The 16,253-nt window shown below is 20.0% G+C and overlaps 1 protein-coding gene across 5 annotated transcripts in view; it reads right to left on the reverse strand.

The window, feature by feature from the left end:
* Positions 1-16,253, reverse strand: part of LOC122505299 (organic cation transporter protein-like) — a 98,930-nt gene that overhangs the window by 1,824 nt on the left and 80,853 nt on the right. For all 5 annotated transcript variants that reach the window (XM_043617005.1, XM_043616920.1, XM_043616836.1 and 2 more), the window contains 7 exons: positions 13,049-13,259; positions 9,803-10,061; positions 5,361-5,553; positions 4,930-5,148; positions 2,715-2,929; positions 1,899-2,074; positions 1,424-1,596 (listed from right to left, as the gene is read on the reverse strand). In XM_043617005.1, coding sequence (XP_043472940.1) covers positions 1,424-1,596; positions 1,899-2,074; positions 2,715-2,929; positions 4,930-5,148; positions 5,361-5,553; positions 9,803-10,061; positions 13,049-13,259 — 1,446 coding nt within the window. The remainder of the gene's footprint in view (positions 1-1,423; positions 1,597-1,898; positions 2,075-2,714; positions 2,930-4,929; positions 5,149-5,360; positions 5,554-9,802; positions 10,062-13,048; positions 13,260-16,253) is intronic.

The following is a 16,253-nucleotide window of genomic DNA, read 5'->3' on the forward strand; positions in this document are numbered from 1 at the left end:
TATTGTTATTTATGAAAATAATTGAATTTTGCAAAGAATTTTATTAAAATGCCTCAAAATAATTGAATTTATTTCAATTTATTTCAATTATAAATAATTGAATTCTTTCGAAGAATTATTTATGTAAATAATTGAATTCTTGGAAAAAATTTTATTAAAAATTATTTTAAATTATAGAATTCCTGTAAAACATTTTATTATTTATAAAAATAATTTTATTTTTGCGAAAAATTTTACTATTTATAAAAATAATTCAATACTTGCCAAGAATTTTACTATTTATAAAAACAATTGAATTCTTTTGATGTATTTTTAAAAAATTTTAGAAAGTAATTGAATTCTTTCGAAAAATTTTATTAAAAATTTTTTTAAATAATGCAATTCCTGTGAAAAATTTCTTTTATTTATAAAAATAATTGAATTTTTGCATTGAATTTTAGTAAATTTTTTAAATAATTGAATTTCTATGAAATTTTTTTTTTTATTTACTAAAATAATTGAATTTTTGCAAAGAGTTTATTTAAAAATTTTTTTAAATAATGGAATCTCTTTAAAAAATTTTTTTATTTATGAAAATAATTGAATTTTTGCAAACTTTTTAAATAATTGAATTTTTGTGAAAAATTTTTTTTATTTATTTAAATAATTTAATTTTTTCAACGAATTTTAATAAATTTTTAAAATAATTGAATTTGTGTGAAATTTTTTTTTTATTTATAAAAATAATTGAATTCTTGCAATGAATTTAATTATTTATGAAAATAATTTAATGCTTATAAGCAATTGTTATCAGAATTTTCGAAAATAATTAATTTCTTCCACAGTATTTTAAGTAAATATTTTAAATAATTGATTTCTTTCAAAATTTTTTTTAGAAATTAAATTTCATATAATTAAATTATTGTAAAAATTTTATTAATCATGATATTAATTGAATTTTTGTGAAGTATTTTATTAATGTTTTTTTTAAATAATTGAATTCATTTGAGAAATTTTATTAAAAAAGATTTTGAAAATTACCTTTATTAGTAAAAGAAATTTTTAGAAAATGACCTTTATTAGAAGAAGGAAAATTAGAAAATCACCTTCATTAGAAAAAAGTTTTTTAGAAATTCACTTTTCTTAGAAAACAAATTTTTAGAAAATAAAATATTAGAAAATACATTTTAGAAAAACTTTATCCCAACCGCGAATTTAAATTTTAAAGTAGTTCAAATTTTGGAAAAAAAATACAAAAAATTATCTTTTAGTGTCACAAATTTAAAAAATGTATCCAAATAGTAGCTAATGGTAAAAAAAAGTAGTAAATATAGTAGGTTTTAGTAAATGAGTGCGAAGCCTGGCTTTCCTTTTTTTTTTCTTTCATTTCGCTTAAATTAGTTGAATTAGATTATAGAGAAGGAATTGATAATTTATAACTTACGATGAGAGGCAGGGAATCCACCAAAAGCTTTGTTCTTTGCCAAAGTCATTACCCTCCTCGAGTGATTCCGGAAGATCTTGGTCCAAAGTTTCCGGTAATCCCAGAGTCAAAAGAGCGTCTATTATGGATAAGACGCCCAAACTTATAAGTGGCAGTTCCTCAGCGATATCCGCCTTGAAAAGAGAATTTATCACAATTTTAATTTAATCCCTCAAAATAAATTCAAGTAAAGTTTTATTTTTTATTTTTTTCCCGACATTTCTCTTATTAAAGTTTTATGCTTTTTTTCCTGAACCTCGTGAATATTCTGATTCACTCTAAAAATTATTATAGATACTCAAAAAGATACTCAAAAGAAAAAAGATTCTCAATACATAAATTTCATTATTTAAATATTTATTTCGAAAATAAAAAATTTATACCGGAAAAAATTGTGCTATTAAAAAATGATAATCTGAGATAAACGTTTCATTACCAGATAAATGACATAGGGACCAATGATGTGTGCAAAGTAACCAATGATGTGAATAAGAGATACTCCCTGAGCGCGAACAACTGTCGGTAACATTTCAGCTGCATATTGGAAACCAATGTTTGCAGCAATATTCACGCCAAGTCGAGCCAAAATTGCCATGGCCACTGTTGCGGGACCTAATTTCATAAAACCAATAACATCAAATTTCACATCTCTATATATATCTTTATATAGATACTAAAAATCGAAAAACGCACGCGAAAATATTTACATTCAAAAATATTAGCATTTTATCAGAAAACATTTTTTATTTGTAAAATCCAATTTTTTCACTTCTAAATTAAAAAATGTAAATTCCAAAATTGTAATTTAAAAAAAAAAATCTAAATCACTGATTACATAACTGATTTGAGAAAAATGTTTTCATTAAATTAAAAAACGTAAATTCTAAAATTGCAATTTAAAAAAAAAATCTAAATTACTGATTAAAACGTAAATTCCAAAACTGTAATTTAAGAAAAAATCTAAATTACTGATTAATATCTAAATTTTGGAATTTACGTTTTAATTTAATGAAAACATTTTTATGTTTTCATTAAATTAAAACGTAAATTCCAAAATTGTAATTTAAGAAAAAAATCTAAATTACTGATTAATATCTGAATTTTGGAATTTAAGAAACAAAATCAAAATCACTGATTAAATAACAGATTTGAGAAAAATGTTTTCATTAAATTTTTCGACTTCTTTGTTCTATTGTGATGATGAAATTGTTTTTAATGACTGATCAAAGTTAAAACCGAGAAATTCAAATACCTTCGGGCATAACGACAGCAATAAAGGAGAAAATTCCGCAGATTATCATAGAAAAGAATCCCATCCACCGTCGTCCCCATTTGTCCAGGAACAAAGCAAGTAGAATTGCTGCTGGAAGTTCCGTCATAGAGGCCAAAGAGAAAGACGTAAAAACATCCGGATGAAGTAATTTCATGTTCCAAACATGTCCGTCAAATACCAAAATAATCAAAAGCCTGTAAAAAAGAATATTTATATTAATGAATAATCAGCGTTGCCAAAAAAAAAAGGAATTTTTCTTTTTCCCTGATTTATTATTATTTTATTATTTATGAAAATAAATATTGAAAAAAAAAATGTTCTTTTATATTTAATTGCGAATTCCTTTAAATGTAAAATTATTCAAAAACATCAATAACTTATTTTTTTTTGGCTAAATTCAACGACTCTTATGAATATTCAATTTCTTTATTTGTGTTTTATAATTATTAAAGATTAACTAATTACCTTTTTCAAAAAAAATTAATTCTTCAAAATTGTTAATTAAAAGTACGAAAAATTCAGATTTTCAAAGATTTTAATTTAAAAACCTTTTCAAAATTCAATTATTTCTAAAAATTCATCCCATAATGCTTCTAATATTCAATTATTATTTAAAATTTTAATTAAAATTCATTTTTGAATCAATTTTTATTAGAAAATTCTACGAGAATTCAATTATTTAAAAAAAATTTTATTTAACAATTGAATACTGCTTAAAATTTAATTCTTTCGGTGAACTTTAATAAAATTTTTCCAAATAATTGCATTTTTCGTGGAATTTAATTCTAAAATTAATTCAAAAATTTGAAAAAAAAAATCGAAATTCTGTCAAGAGTTTTAATATTTTTTTTAAATAATTTAATTCTTGTGATGAATATTGTTATTTATGAAAATAATTGAATTTCTGCAAAAAAATGTTATTACTTTTGAAAATAATTGAATTCCTAAAAAGCATTTTAATATATTTAAAAATAATTGAATTTTTGCAAAGAATTTTATTACTTTTGAAAATAATTGAACTTTTTTTATTAAATTTATTTTAAAAAATTTGTTTAAAAAAATTTGGGGAAATTTGATTAAAAATAGCAGATATTAAAAATAATTGAATTGAGAATAATTTTTGAAAATAATTAAAATTTTGATAAGAATTTTATTAAAATTTTTGAACATAATTGAATTTTAGAGTATAATTTTATTATTTTTTAAGATAATTGAAATTTTGACCACAATTACAAAAAAATTTGTTCAACAATTGAATTTCTCTAAAGACTTTTATTACTTTTGAAAATAATTGACTGAAATTCAATTTTAAATAAATTTTCATTTTAAAATTCTACGAGAATTCAATTATTTAAATACAAAAATAAACAATTTATTGAATAATTGAATGTTTCTTAAAATTGAATTCTTTCGACGGATTTTAATAACATTTTTAAAAATAATTTCAAATTGTATAAAAAATAACTGAAATTCTGCGATAAGTTTTATTATTTATAAAAATAATTGAATTGCTAAAAGAATTTTAATATTTATGAAACTAATTGAATCACTTAATAGATTTTTCCTTATTTATGAAAATAATTTAATTCTGGCGAAGAATGTTTTTAAAATTTTTTAAATAATTCAATTACAGTAAAAAAATTTAACAATTTTTGAAAATAATTGCAATATTGACAAGAATTTTATAAAATTTTTTAAAAATAATTGAATTTCTGCGAAGAATTTTAATATTTTTAAAAATAATTGAATTCTTGTGATGAATATATTGTTACTTTAAAAAATAATTGAATCTTTGCAAAGAATTTTATTACTTTTGAAAATAATTGAATTTCTGCAAAGAATGTTTTTAGTTTTGAAAATAATTGAATTTCTGTAATCATTTATAATTTCTTAAAAATTCAATTTTTTTAGTGTTTGTTTTTCTTATGAATTCGAAAAATTTAATTTTTTACAGTACTTTTACTAAAAATCCCTGACTTTTCTGACCAATTTTACTTTTCCTGAGTTTACCCTGATTTACCTGACCAATTTTACTTTTTCCTGGCTTTTCCCTGATTTTTCTGACAAATTTTACTTTTCTTGACTTAATTAATTACCGAAATTACACTCTTTGAACATTAGGTATTGATTAAATTATTCTTTCTCAATGAAAATTAGAGTAAAAAGTAGAGTAAAAATATAAAAATTACATTACCAATAAATAATAAGCATGGCGGTAATTCTTCCCAAACGAGGTAACTTGAAAAGATCAAGAACTGTATATTTATTGTGCTTTTTGTCATTTTGCATCATACTAATGCAACTTTTTTCATATTCGTCATAAACTTCTTGCTTTACAGTCTTCTTATTCACTTTCTCAAACTTCTTGAGCATTTCTATTGATTTGTCGACTTTTCCAACTGTGATATACCACCTGTAGAGAACAGATTGATTGATATTTGAAAAAATAAATTTTTCCTTACTTTATTATTAAAGTAAAAATAGAGAGTATAATATCAATCGTGAAAATTTTCATTAAATTCAAAGTATTACTATATGAATAGTTACTATATATTATTATTGATTATTACTACTGATAACCAGTAATTGTAAAAAGCTCTCTAAAAGATGAAAAAAAAAAATTACCTGGCACTTTCAGGAACTATCCACGGCCCCAAAAAAGCAGTAACTAATGGCAGCGCTGTAACTACACTCAAAGTTCTCCAATCTGCTATCCAATATGCTATCCAGGGTAGCAGACCAGCTGCGGCAGCGAAATATATTCCAAAAGACATATTTGCCACTAAAGTTCTATATTTTGGACCCACATATTCAATTACTGAAATGATACAAAAAAAATTTATCAATAGTAATTTTTAATTACACGTGAAACGATCAATTTTAATTTTTCCAGGAAATTATCATAATTTAATAAAAATAATATAAATTTAATAAATAAATTAATTTAATAAAAATAATTTTATTGAATATTTAAAATATTTTCCTATTAATAGTTATAAATATCCACATTAAAAAAATTATTTAAAAAAAAAAGTTGAATGAATGTAGTAATTTCAAAAAAACTAAAATAAATTTTGATTTTGATATACAAACCAAAAAGAAATTTATAATCAATAACAGACTTCGCACTCGATAATTAATTTTAAAAAAAGTAGCAAAATATAGCTTTCAAACTAGAAAAAAAAGTAGTAAAAAAGTAGCTATCAAAAAATTAAACTTGACGACCAAAAAAACTCGTTTTAGAAACTTCACAAAACTGACAAAAATTCCATTACATATTTTTTATTTTTCCTGACTTTTTTCTTATTTTCATCAAAAATATATATTTACTTCTTTCTCATCCTGCTAATAAATTGAATTTCAGCAACGAATTTTATTATTCATAAAATAATTTTAATATTTATAGAAATAATTTAATTCTTGCGAAGAATTTTATAAAAAATTTCTAAATTGTAATTGATTTTTTTCAACTAATTTTATGCAAATTCTAATTTAAATAATTGAATTCCTGAGAAATTTTTATTATTCATGAAAAGAATTGAATTTTTGCAACGAATTTTAGTAAATTTTTTTTTCTGTTTGGAAATTTTATGAAAATAGTAAATATTGAAAATCATTGAATTGAGGAAACTTTGTAAAAATAATTGAATTTTCAACAAGAATTCTATTAAAATTTTTGAAAATAATTGAATTTTGAAGAAAAATTTTATTATTTATAAAAATAATTGAAATTTTGAAGAGAATTTGATTAAAATGCCTCAAAATAATTGAATTTTCAGGAATAATTTTATTACTTATCGACTTAATTTAATTATTTCGCAGAATTATTTATGTAAACAATTAAATTCTTGGAAAAAATGTTATTAAAATCTAAAAGAATTATTGAATTATTTCAAAAGAATTTAATGAACATTGTATTTAAAATAATTGATTTCTTTCGAACAATTTTATTAAAATATTTGAAAATAATTGAATTCTTGTGAAAAATTCTAATATTTTTGTAAATAATTAAATTCTTCCAAAGTATTTTATAAAAACATTTTTTTAAATAATTGATTTATTAGAAAAATTGAAATTAAATTTTTAAGAATAACTACATTTTTTGAGCAATTTCTGTAAAATTTTGAAAATTTTGAAAATAATTGAATTTTTGCAAAGAAATTTATTGCTTTCGAAAATAATTAAATTTTTATGAAGAATATTGTTATTCATGACAATAATTGAATTTTGCAGAGAATTTTATTATTCGTGAAAATAATTGAATTTTTGCTTTAAAAAAATTTATAAATAATTAAATTCTTCTGAAATATTTATTATTTATGAAAATAATTAAATGTTTGCTTAAAAATTATATTAAAATTTTTTTTAAATAACCGAATTAATTTGAAAAATTTTAGATAGATATTGAAAATCAGTAAATTCAGGAAAAATTTTTGAAAATAATTGAAATTTGACCAAGAATTTTATTAAAATTTTTGAAAATAATTGAATTTCGGAGAAAATTTTTTTTTTTATAAATTTTTGAACTTAATTGAATTTCTGCAAAAAATTCTATAATTTTGGAAAATAATTGAAATCCTTGCGATAAATTTTCTTATTTATGAAAATAATTGAATTATTACGAAATATTTTATTAAAATGTTTAAAAATAATTGAATTTCTGTGAAAAATTTTGTTATTTTTGAAAATAATTGAATTCTTCATGAGAATTTTATATACATTGTTTTAAATAATTAATTTTTCGGAAATATAATAAATATTATGAAAATTTTATTTTAAATAATTGAATTCTTGTGAAAAACTTTATTTGTGAAAATAATTGAATTTATAGAATAATTAATTTAAAATAGTATTAAAAATAATTGAATTCTTGCTTAGAATTTTTATCAAACCTTTTTTTTAAATTTAATTTCCATGAAAAATGTTGATATTAGTGAAATTAATTGAATTATTGTGAAAAATTGTATAAAAATTTTGTTAAATAATTAATTTTTTCGAAATTTTCTTAAAAATGTTATTCGAAAATAATTAAAGTCCTCTGGAAATTTTATTATTTATGAAAATAACTGAATTTTGTATGATTTTTATGAATTTTTTTTAAATAGGTTGAATTCTTTTGCGAAATTTTATGAAAATATTAGATATTGAAAATAATTGAATTTCGAATATTTTTTGAAAATAATTGAATCGTTTTAAAATATTTGATTATAATTTTTGAGAATAGTTTATTGATTTCTAGTATTAACGAATTATTATCAAAAAAAAATTCTCAAAAAAAAAAAAAAACAGAAATAGTAGCTTTTAGTGACTAAAAACTAAAAAAAGTACCCAAATAGCAGCATAACGTAAAAAAAGTAGTAAATAATAGGTTTTAGTAGACGAGTGCGAAGCCTGCAATAAAAAACTCATTAATTATCGAAAATTCTCGAAAATCGTATATAAAAAAAAATGATTAAATCAGAGTTTGTGCTGCTCCAATTCGTCATTTTAATGACAGACCGTTATGTCAACGGTACACATGACACGTCTTGATCGCATTTTGCACCCACGTTTTTTCAAGGTCGATCATAAATTCTAAACATTGATGCAATTTTCCCTTGACACGCGCAAAACGCCAAGAAAAATCAACATGTATTTAAAAAAAAAAAGTGTAACATTATATAAAGCCATAGGATTCAATAGTATTATGCCAATTCTCTCTATGTGTATAATATTTAAATTGATTTCAATAATATATCGTGTAGCTAATCCGTAAGATTCGTTTCAATAATTACATTAATTATCCAAGTCTGCATTTAAATATAACGCTTTAAATATTTATGAGAACTATTCTCTTCGATGAATGAAAAAAGCCAACGGCAAAATGAAAATAGAATTTTTACTTATTATTAAATAGTTCTTTATAATACCTAAATTTTTTTCTATCAAAATAAACCTAAAATCTAACTTTTTTAATAAACCTTTGTAATTTTTTCGAAACATTTTTCTACATCAAAATTTACTTATATCAAAATTCAATTCTAAATCGAAATTCAATTCTATCAAAATAAACCTAAACCTAACATTTTTGATAAACAGGGTTGGAAAAAAAATTTATTTTTGTTTATTCCCTTGACTTTTCCCTGATTTTCAGACAAAATTTTGGATTTTTCCTTGACCTTAAAAAATATTTTGATTCACTCTAAAAATAATTGAATTCTTGGAAAATTGTTATTATTTATAAAAATAATTAAATGTTTGCGTAGAATTTTATTCAATTTTTTTTAAATAATTGAATTCTGTTGGGAAATTGTATTAAAATAGTAGAAATTAAAAATCATTAAATTTAGGAAACTTTTTGAAAATAATTGTAATTTTCTCAAGAATGTTATTCAATTTTTTTTTAAAATAATTGATTTGCGGAGAAGAATTTTATTATTATTCTTGATAAAGATAATTGATATTTTGAAGACAATTTTATAAAATAATTTCAGAACATAATTGAATTTTGGGGAAAAATTTGTTATTTTTAAAAATAATTGAATTTTCAGGAAGAATTTTTATAAAAAATTTTTAAATAATTGATTTTTCCCCGAAAAATTTTATTGCATATTTAATTATAAATAATTGAATTCATATGACATTTTTATTATTTATAAAAATAATTAAATATTTAAGAAGAATTTTATCAAAATCTTTTTTAAATAATTGAATTCTTTTGCGAAAATTTTATTAAAATAGTAAATGTTAAAAATTATTGAATTGAGAAAACTTTTTGAAAATAATTGAAATTTTGACAAGAATTTTCTTAAAATTTTTAAAAATAATTGAATTTCCGCTAAGAATTTTATTACTTTTGAAAATAATTGATTTTCTGCAATTTTTCCAGTACTTTTAATAAAAATTCCTCACTTTCCCCTGATTCCTCTGACTTTTCCCGATTTTCCTGACCTGTGGCAGACCTGATAAACCTTTTTTTATTTTTTTTTTCACACTAATAAAATATAATTAATTTTGTAAAAAGAAAAGTGAATAGAATATGTTGGTGTGTTTGGGGAAATTTGTAAAATTTTCTTAAATTTCAATACCTATGATGAATAAAATGTTGAAACAATTGTCAAATGAAGTTCCAACGATGAGCCTGCAAATTGAAAATGACACGAAGCTGTTGCAGAATGCAGTGGCGATGGAGGCAAAAAATCCGACTGCATTGCAAGAAACCAGAGCTGGAATCCGGCCATAATGATCGGCGATGTATCCGAAAATAAGACCTCCCACAATACTGCCCACAAAAAAGGCAGATTGTGCCGCTGAACCCAGATAAGTATTCTCACATACCCATCCCAACTAAAAATAAATAAATCAATTAGAATCTCCTTTCATTTATTATAAGATAAAATCAATTTTTAATTCTACCTTTTAAATATTTAAATTTCCTTATCAATATATAAATATATATATGACAAATTCGAGAAAAATAAAATTATAAAGATAACAATTTATCAAAATACATTAAAAGTGTTGAATAGAAATAGAAAACTTAATTTCTCTTAATGGAAACAAATTTTGGAATATTTTGAGAATTAGCATAAATTAACACAAAATTAACACACAAATTATGGTGGAAAAAAATTTATTTTATTTAAGTAAACGATTACTACTCTATTATTAATTGAAAATATTTACTAATAATTTTTATTTATTCAAATAAATTCAAACTCAATTAAATTGTTTTTGAATCAATAATTTAAATCGAATAAATTAAATTTAAACCAAATAATTTTTATTTAAATCAAATAACTTTTATTTAAATCAAATAAATTACAATTTATTCGATTTAAATAAAAATTATTTGGTTGAAAAAATTATTATCAAAAATTATATGAATCAAATATTTAAAGAAAAAATTATTTGAACAAAAAATTTAATTTAATTTAAGTAATCGATTATTTGTAACAAATAAATTTTTTTCAGTATATGTAATTAATTGTTTAAATAATGAAATTGAAATTAATTTCAATACTATACTCAGAAAAAAATTATAGAAGGTTAAAAAAAAGTAAATTTTAAAAATACTGTGAATAATGCAATTTTATGCGAAATTATTAAAAAATAATCGATTCTAATAAAATTTTGCAAAAACAGTGAAAATTTTCTTCCGTGTTATCTAGTAAATCTCTCACCGTAGAAGCAATATGAAGAGCCTCCTATGTGCTTGTAAATCAAATTAATTGCGAATTATGAGATAATATATGACTAAGGAGAATAATAAAATTATATGGTTAAATGAGTCGTTAAACTAATGACATTTTAGAGTTTAAAAGACTAAGTATAATCAACTTTCAAATTCTCAAACTATTTATATTCTACTTTTTTTTATCTTAGTAATAATTCGAAAATTTTAACAATTATTTTTTGAAAAATTCAATTAGTTTCGAAACATTTTTACAATTTTTTTTTACAATTGTCTACAATACCAATTTTTTATTTTATTCCTTTTTGGAATTCAATTATCCTCAATAATTTTTAATTAGATTTTTTCAGAATTTCTAAATTTTGATTATTCAAAAATCTTTCAAAAACTTATTTTTTTAAGAATTTCTAAATTCAATTTTAAAAAAATTTTTCAAAAACCTAATTTTTTGAGAATTTTTAAATTAAATTATTCAAAAACCAAATTTTTTTCAAAATTCTAAATTCAATTATTCAAATATTTTTCAATAACCTAATTTATTCCGAAATTCTAAATTCAATTATTCAAAAATTTTTCAAAATCCTAATTTTTTTAGAAATTCTAAATTTAATTATTTAAAAACGTAATTTTTTCAGTAATTCTGATTTTAATTCTCAAATTCTAAATTTAATTATACAAACATTCTTAAAAAACCTAATTTTTTTAGAATTTCTAAATTCAATTTTTAAAAAAATTTTTTAAAAACCTAATTTTTTGAGAATTTCTAAATTCAATTATTCAAAAAATTTTCAAAATCCTAATTTTTCCAGAAATTTTTAATTCAATTTTTTCAGTAATTCTCAATTCAATTCAAAAATTTTAAATTCAATTACACAAAAAATTTTTCAAAAACCTATTTTTTTAGAAATTCTAAATTCAATTATTCAAAAACAATTTTGTAAATTCAATTATTCATAACTCATTTTTTCAGAAATTTTAAATTCAATTATTCAAAAACATAATTTTTTCAAAAATTCTAAATTTAATTATTCAAAAAAAGTATAAGATAGTTCGCCTGAAAAATAATTTACAATAATTTTTCTCAACTTTTTTCTACAATTTTTTTAATTAAAATATATTTTTAACATAATTTTGAAAATTCAATTATTCAAAATAAAGAAATTTCACTTAAAATCACGTCTAAAATTCAATTGTTTTCCATTCCATTTTACAAAATTTCGATTATTCAAAACTTTTTCAATTATTTTTTATACAAATCACAAAAATTTTATTTTGTATTTCCCTGAACTTCCAATGATTTAAAAATTCAATTATTCAAACTTTAATAGTTTTGTTAAATAAATATTTTTAAATACCTTCTAAAATTTAATAATGTCTAAAAATTACAACTATAACTGACCATATTTTATTTTTAAAATTATTAAGATACCTATAATATTTTCAAAAAAATTGTAAAAAAAAGAGATTCGTAAAATTAATATTTTAAAAAATTTTTTGAAATATAAGTTTTTCAATTATGTAGAATTGAAAAATTTGCAAAAAATTGAAATTTGGTAAAATCTTCTAAAAATAATTGAATTTTTGAAAAATATAAAAAAACAATAATCAAATTTTTGAAGAATTTTAATTATAAATAATTGATAATGATTTCTCTGAAATTTTAATAAGTTTAAAAAAGTAAATTTTAAAAAATTCTAATTTACATTGTTCAAAGAATTAAAACCTCAAAAATTATGATAAAACAATTCTAAGAATTAGTTTTTTAAAAATATTGTAATATAATTCTTCGAAAATAACTGAATTTTTGTTATAATTTAAAAAAACCAATTCATTGTTTTGTAATTTTTTAAGAATTTTAATTAAAATTGTTGAACTACAAAATGTTAAATTAAATTTCACAAAATATCAATTAATAAAAATTAAAAATCTTTTTAATTGCATACTTTCAAAAATGTAATTAGAAAAATTATTGAAAAATAATTTTTGAAAGATTTGTCTATTGTTATATTTTTCACGCTATAAAAATCGAAATAAATTGCATTTTATTTTAAAAATGTGGTATTTTTTTTTTTTTTTTTTTGCAATATATTTAGAAGAAAAGTCGAAAACGTCGACAATTATTTAAAAATTGAATTTATACCTCGGCAGCAATTGATTTATATGGAATCATGACTTGACTAAAATACCATCCATTTTGGCAGGGTCCTTTAGGCCACGATGGATCTGCCTGTGTTACATTGCCCGAAAGTAAAACCTCCTTATAATCGACAATATACATTTTACATCTAGAGAATTGAATATTATTCGCTCTAACTTCATTTTCATCTGCTCTCGGCAGCCAAAGTGAAGTCCTAGAAAAATAAATGTCACCATTATTTTACTCCTTTCGTTAATTCATTTCAGTGCTCATTAAAAAAAAAAAAAAAAACCAAAAAAAAATTAGAAACTAAACAGTAGAATTTTTATAGTAAAACAAAAATATCGTTTCGCGAACAATTTTTTTTTCATCACACAAAAAGGGAAATTCTTAATTAAAAAAAATATGCAAAAAGAATTCTAATAAAATTGAAATTAAAAAATTAAAATTAAAAACAAAAATTAAAATTGCAATTACAATTAAAATTAAAAACAAAAATTAAAATTAAAATTAAAAACAAAAATGAAAACTAAAATTAAAGACTAAAAATCAAAATTAAAAACAAAAATAAAAATTAAAAATAAAAATTAGTTACTAAAATTAAAAATTTTATTAATTAAGAACTAATTAATAAAATCAAAAATTAAAAATTAAAATTAGAAATAACAATTAAAAACAAAAATTAATAAAAATTAGTTATACTAAAATTGAAAATATAAACTATTAAAAAATAATAATAAAAACAAAGAAGGCGAAGAATAAAAATAGTTGTTTATTTCATAAAAACAGAAACGATAAATGAATTTTTTATTTCTCCCCTGTCTTTAAATGAATGTTCAGAGTGAAGTTCAAGAAAATCGTAAAATGCATTACGGCGCACATAAATTGAATCGTTAGTGTATTGAAAGTAAATGTTGAGGTAAAAAAAAGACTATATTTTTACGATATTTGTACTTCTCAGAAAATAAATTTAGTGCAATTAAAAATGATATCATAAAATACATCTCGCTGCAATTTATTTATCTGAAATTAACGTGCCAGTCTAATTAACTATTATTAAGTGCTTCTTTATCATTCTTAATTATTAGGCAATCGTATTAACAGTTTTAATATTTAATAAGAAATTCATCCTCCAAATACCACTCAATCTAATAAATTATTTATTACACTAATAATTCAAAATTACTGCGCCACATCAGCACTGCACTATAATTGATAATCATGCAAATAAATTCCATTGTTCAAAATTAAAATTCTTTTTTTTTTATAGTAATTATTTAATAAATCATTTAAAAAAATTTTTTGTTTACTATAGTAATTATTCAATTAATCCTTTTTTTAATTATTTATTTTTTAAAATTTTTCAATTATTATTAATTTATTACAGTAATTATTTAATTAATCATTTTTTTTATAAGGAAACGTTCATAAAGTATTTTTATTTCATTTATTTACATTTTTCACTTCATTAAAATTTTTAAATTTCCATAAAACGGATAGAGTGAGAAAAAATTCTCATAAAAATTTCCAATTTTTTAAATGAAAAAAAAATTGATTTTAGAAAGAAAAAAAAAATTCTTTTTCAAAAATACATAATATAAGGAAATGAATAACTTATGCAATGCTTAATTTACTTTTAATTCATATACGATTCTTTAAATTATTATTCATAAAGTCGAGAAATAAAACCAGTTGGAAGGAAAATGATAATTTTATTTTTTTTTTCCTATGCGGAGGATAAAAATTCTACTGTTAATAAAGAAATTCATATTCATTACTTCATTAAATCCGAACCATCTACATGTGCGCAAGAAAGTAATTTGATACATTGCAACATTGTTTTAGTTAAAAAATTGAGAATCAAAAAATTTTTTTAATACTACAAAAGAAACGTATTAATAATTTCATTCGAATTCAAATCTAAAGTGAGAATTTTAGTTTATTTTCTTGCATATTTTTCTATATAGGTAATAGAATTTTTACTCTTATTTCCAATTTTTTATTTTACTTTTTTATTTTATTGAGACAAAAAGTGTATCAAAAAAAAAACTTTGCTTCGCAATTATTTTGATATGTTTTTTGTCTCAATTTTATATCCTTAGATAAACAGTGTTATTTATTTATTTTTTTATTCATTTTTTATTTTTTAAATTTTATTATTTATTTTTTTATTCGTTTTTGATTTTTAAAATTTTATTATTTATTTTTTTATTCATTTTTTCTTCTTTTAATTTTATTTTATTTTTTGTGTTTATACGTTTTTACTAGTAAATAGTTAATACAAATAACGGATAAAAAATTCAAAGATACACTGAAAAAAATTCGGTCGAAATCTTTAACTACTATTACCTAGTTGAGTTGAAAGTTGTCAAATTAATTACTTTTTTAGTTTTACTAACAATTTTTGTGTAGTTGATTTTACTACTTTGAATATAGTTGAAGAATAATAGTTTATATAACTAAAAAAAGTAGTTAAATTGCAAAAACAACTACAAAATCTAATTACATCAACTAAATTCTTAGTTCTTTTTACTACTTTCGGTAGTAAATATAAATTTTTAAATTCAGTTGAGGACCTATTGAATCACTCAGGGTAGTTAAAAAGTAGTCAAATCTACTAGTTTTTTTTTTGAGTGTATGTATTAAAAAACAAAAAAATTTCTCATTTATAAAACTTGATTCAAAAGAAAAAAAAATCAAGAAGAAGTAAACATAGTTTTTTATAAAAATTTCATTTTTTCATTGATTTCTTTTTAAAAAATATTTTGACCTATTTGATTATCCTAGACAAGGTTGCTTAGTAATCTATAACGGACGAACAAAAAAACCAGTGAAAAAAATCACGTAATTGTCACATTGTCATATAAGAATCAACTGTGGATTTTCTTCCTCGACCTTCTCTCGTCAAATATATATTAATTTTTTCTCTATAACGCGTTTTTATAGTTTTTACTTCTTCTTCTTCTTGTTCTTCTTTATTTCAGTATTAATTACCGTTAGTTTTAATATACATGCCAATAAGGAAACAAATACTCTTTGTTGTACTATATTTTCAAAAAGTAAAATAAAAATTTTTTAATTTAAAAATTTTAAATTTAATTTAAATTTTTCTGTTATTTGAGTTTCAATATTTCATTTGAATAGTCTTTTTTTACGCAGAGAAAAATGATTTATTAAATGTAATTAACTATTTTCCGTTTAAAACAAG

This window comes from Leptopilina heterotoma, unplaced genomic scaffold, assembly GCF_015476425.1.
Source record: "Leptopilina heterotoma isolate Lh14 unplaced genomic scaffold, ASM1547642v1 Lhet_0, whole genome shotgun sequence".
Lineage (NCBI taxonomy): Eukaryota > Metazoa > Arthropoda > Insecta > Hymenoptera > Figitidae > Leptopilina > Leptopilina heterotoma.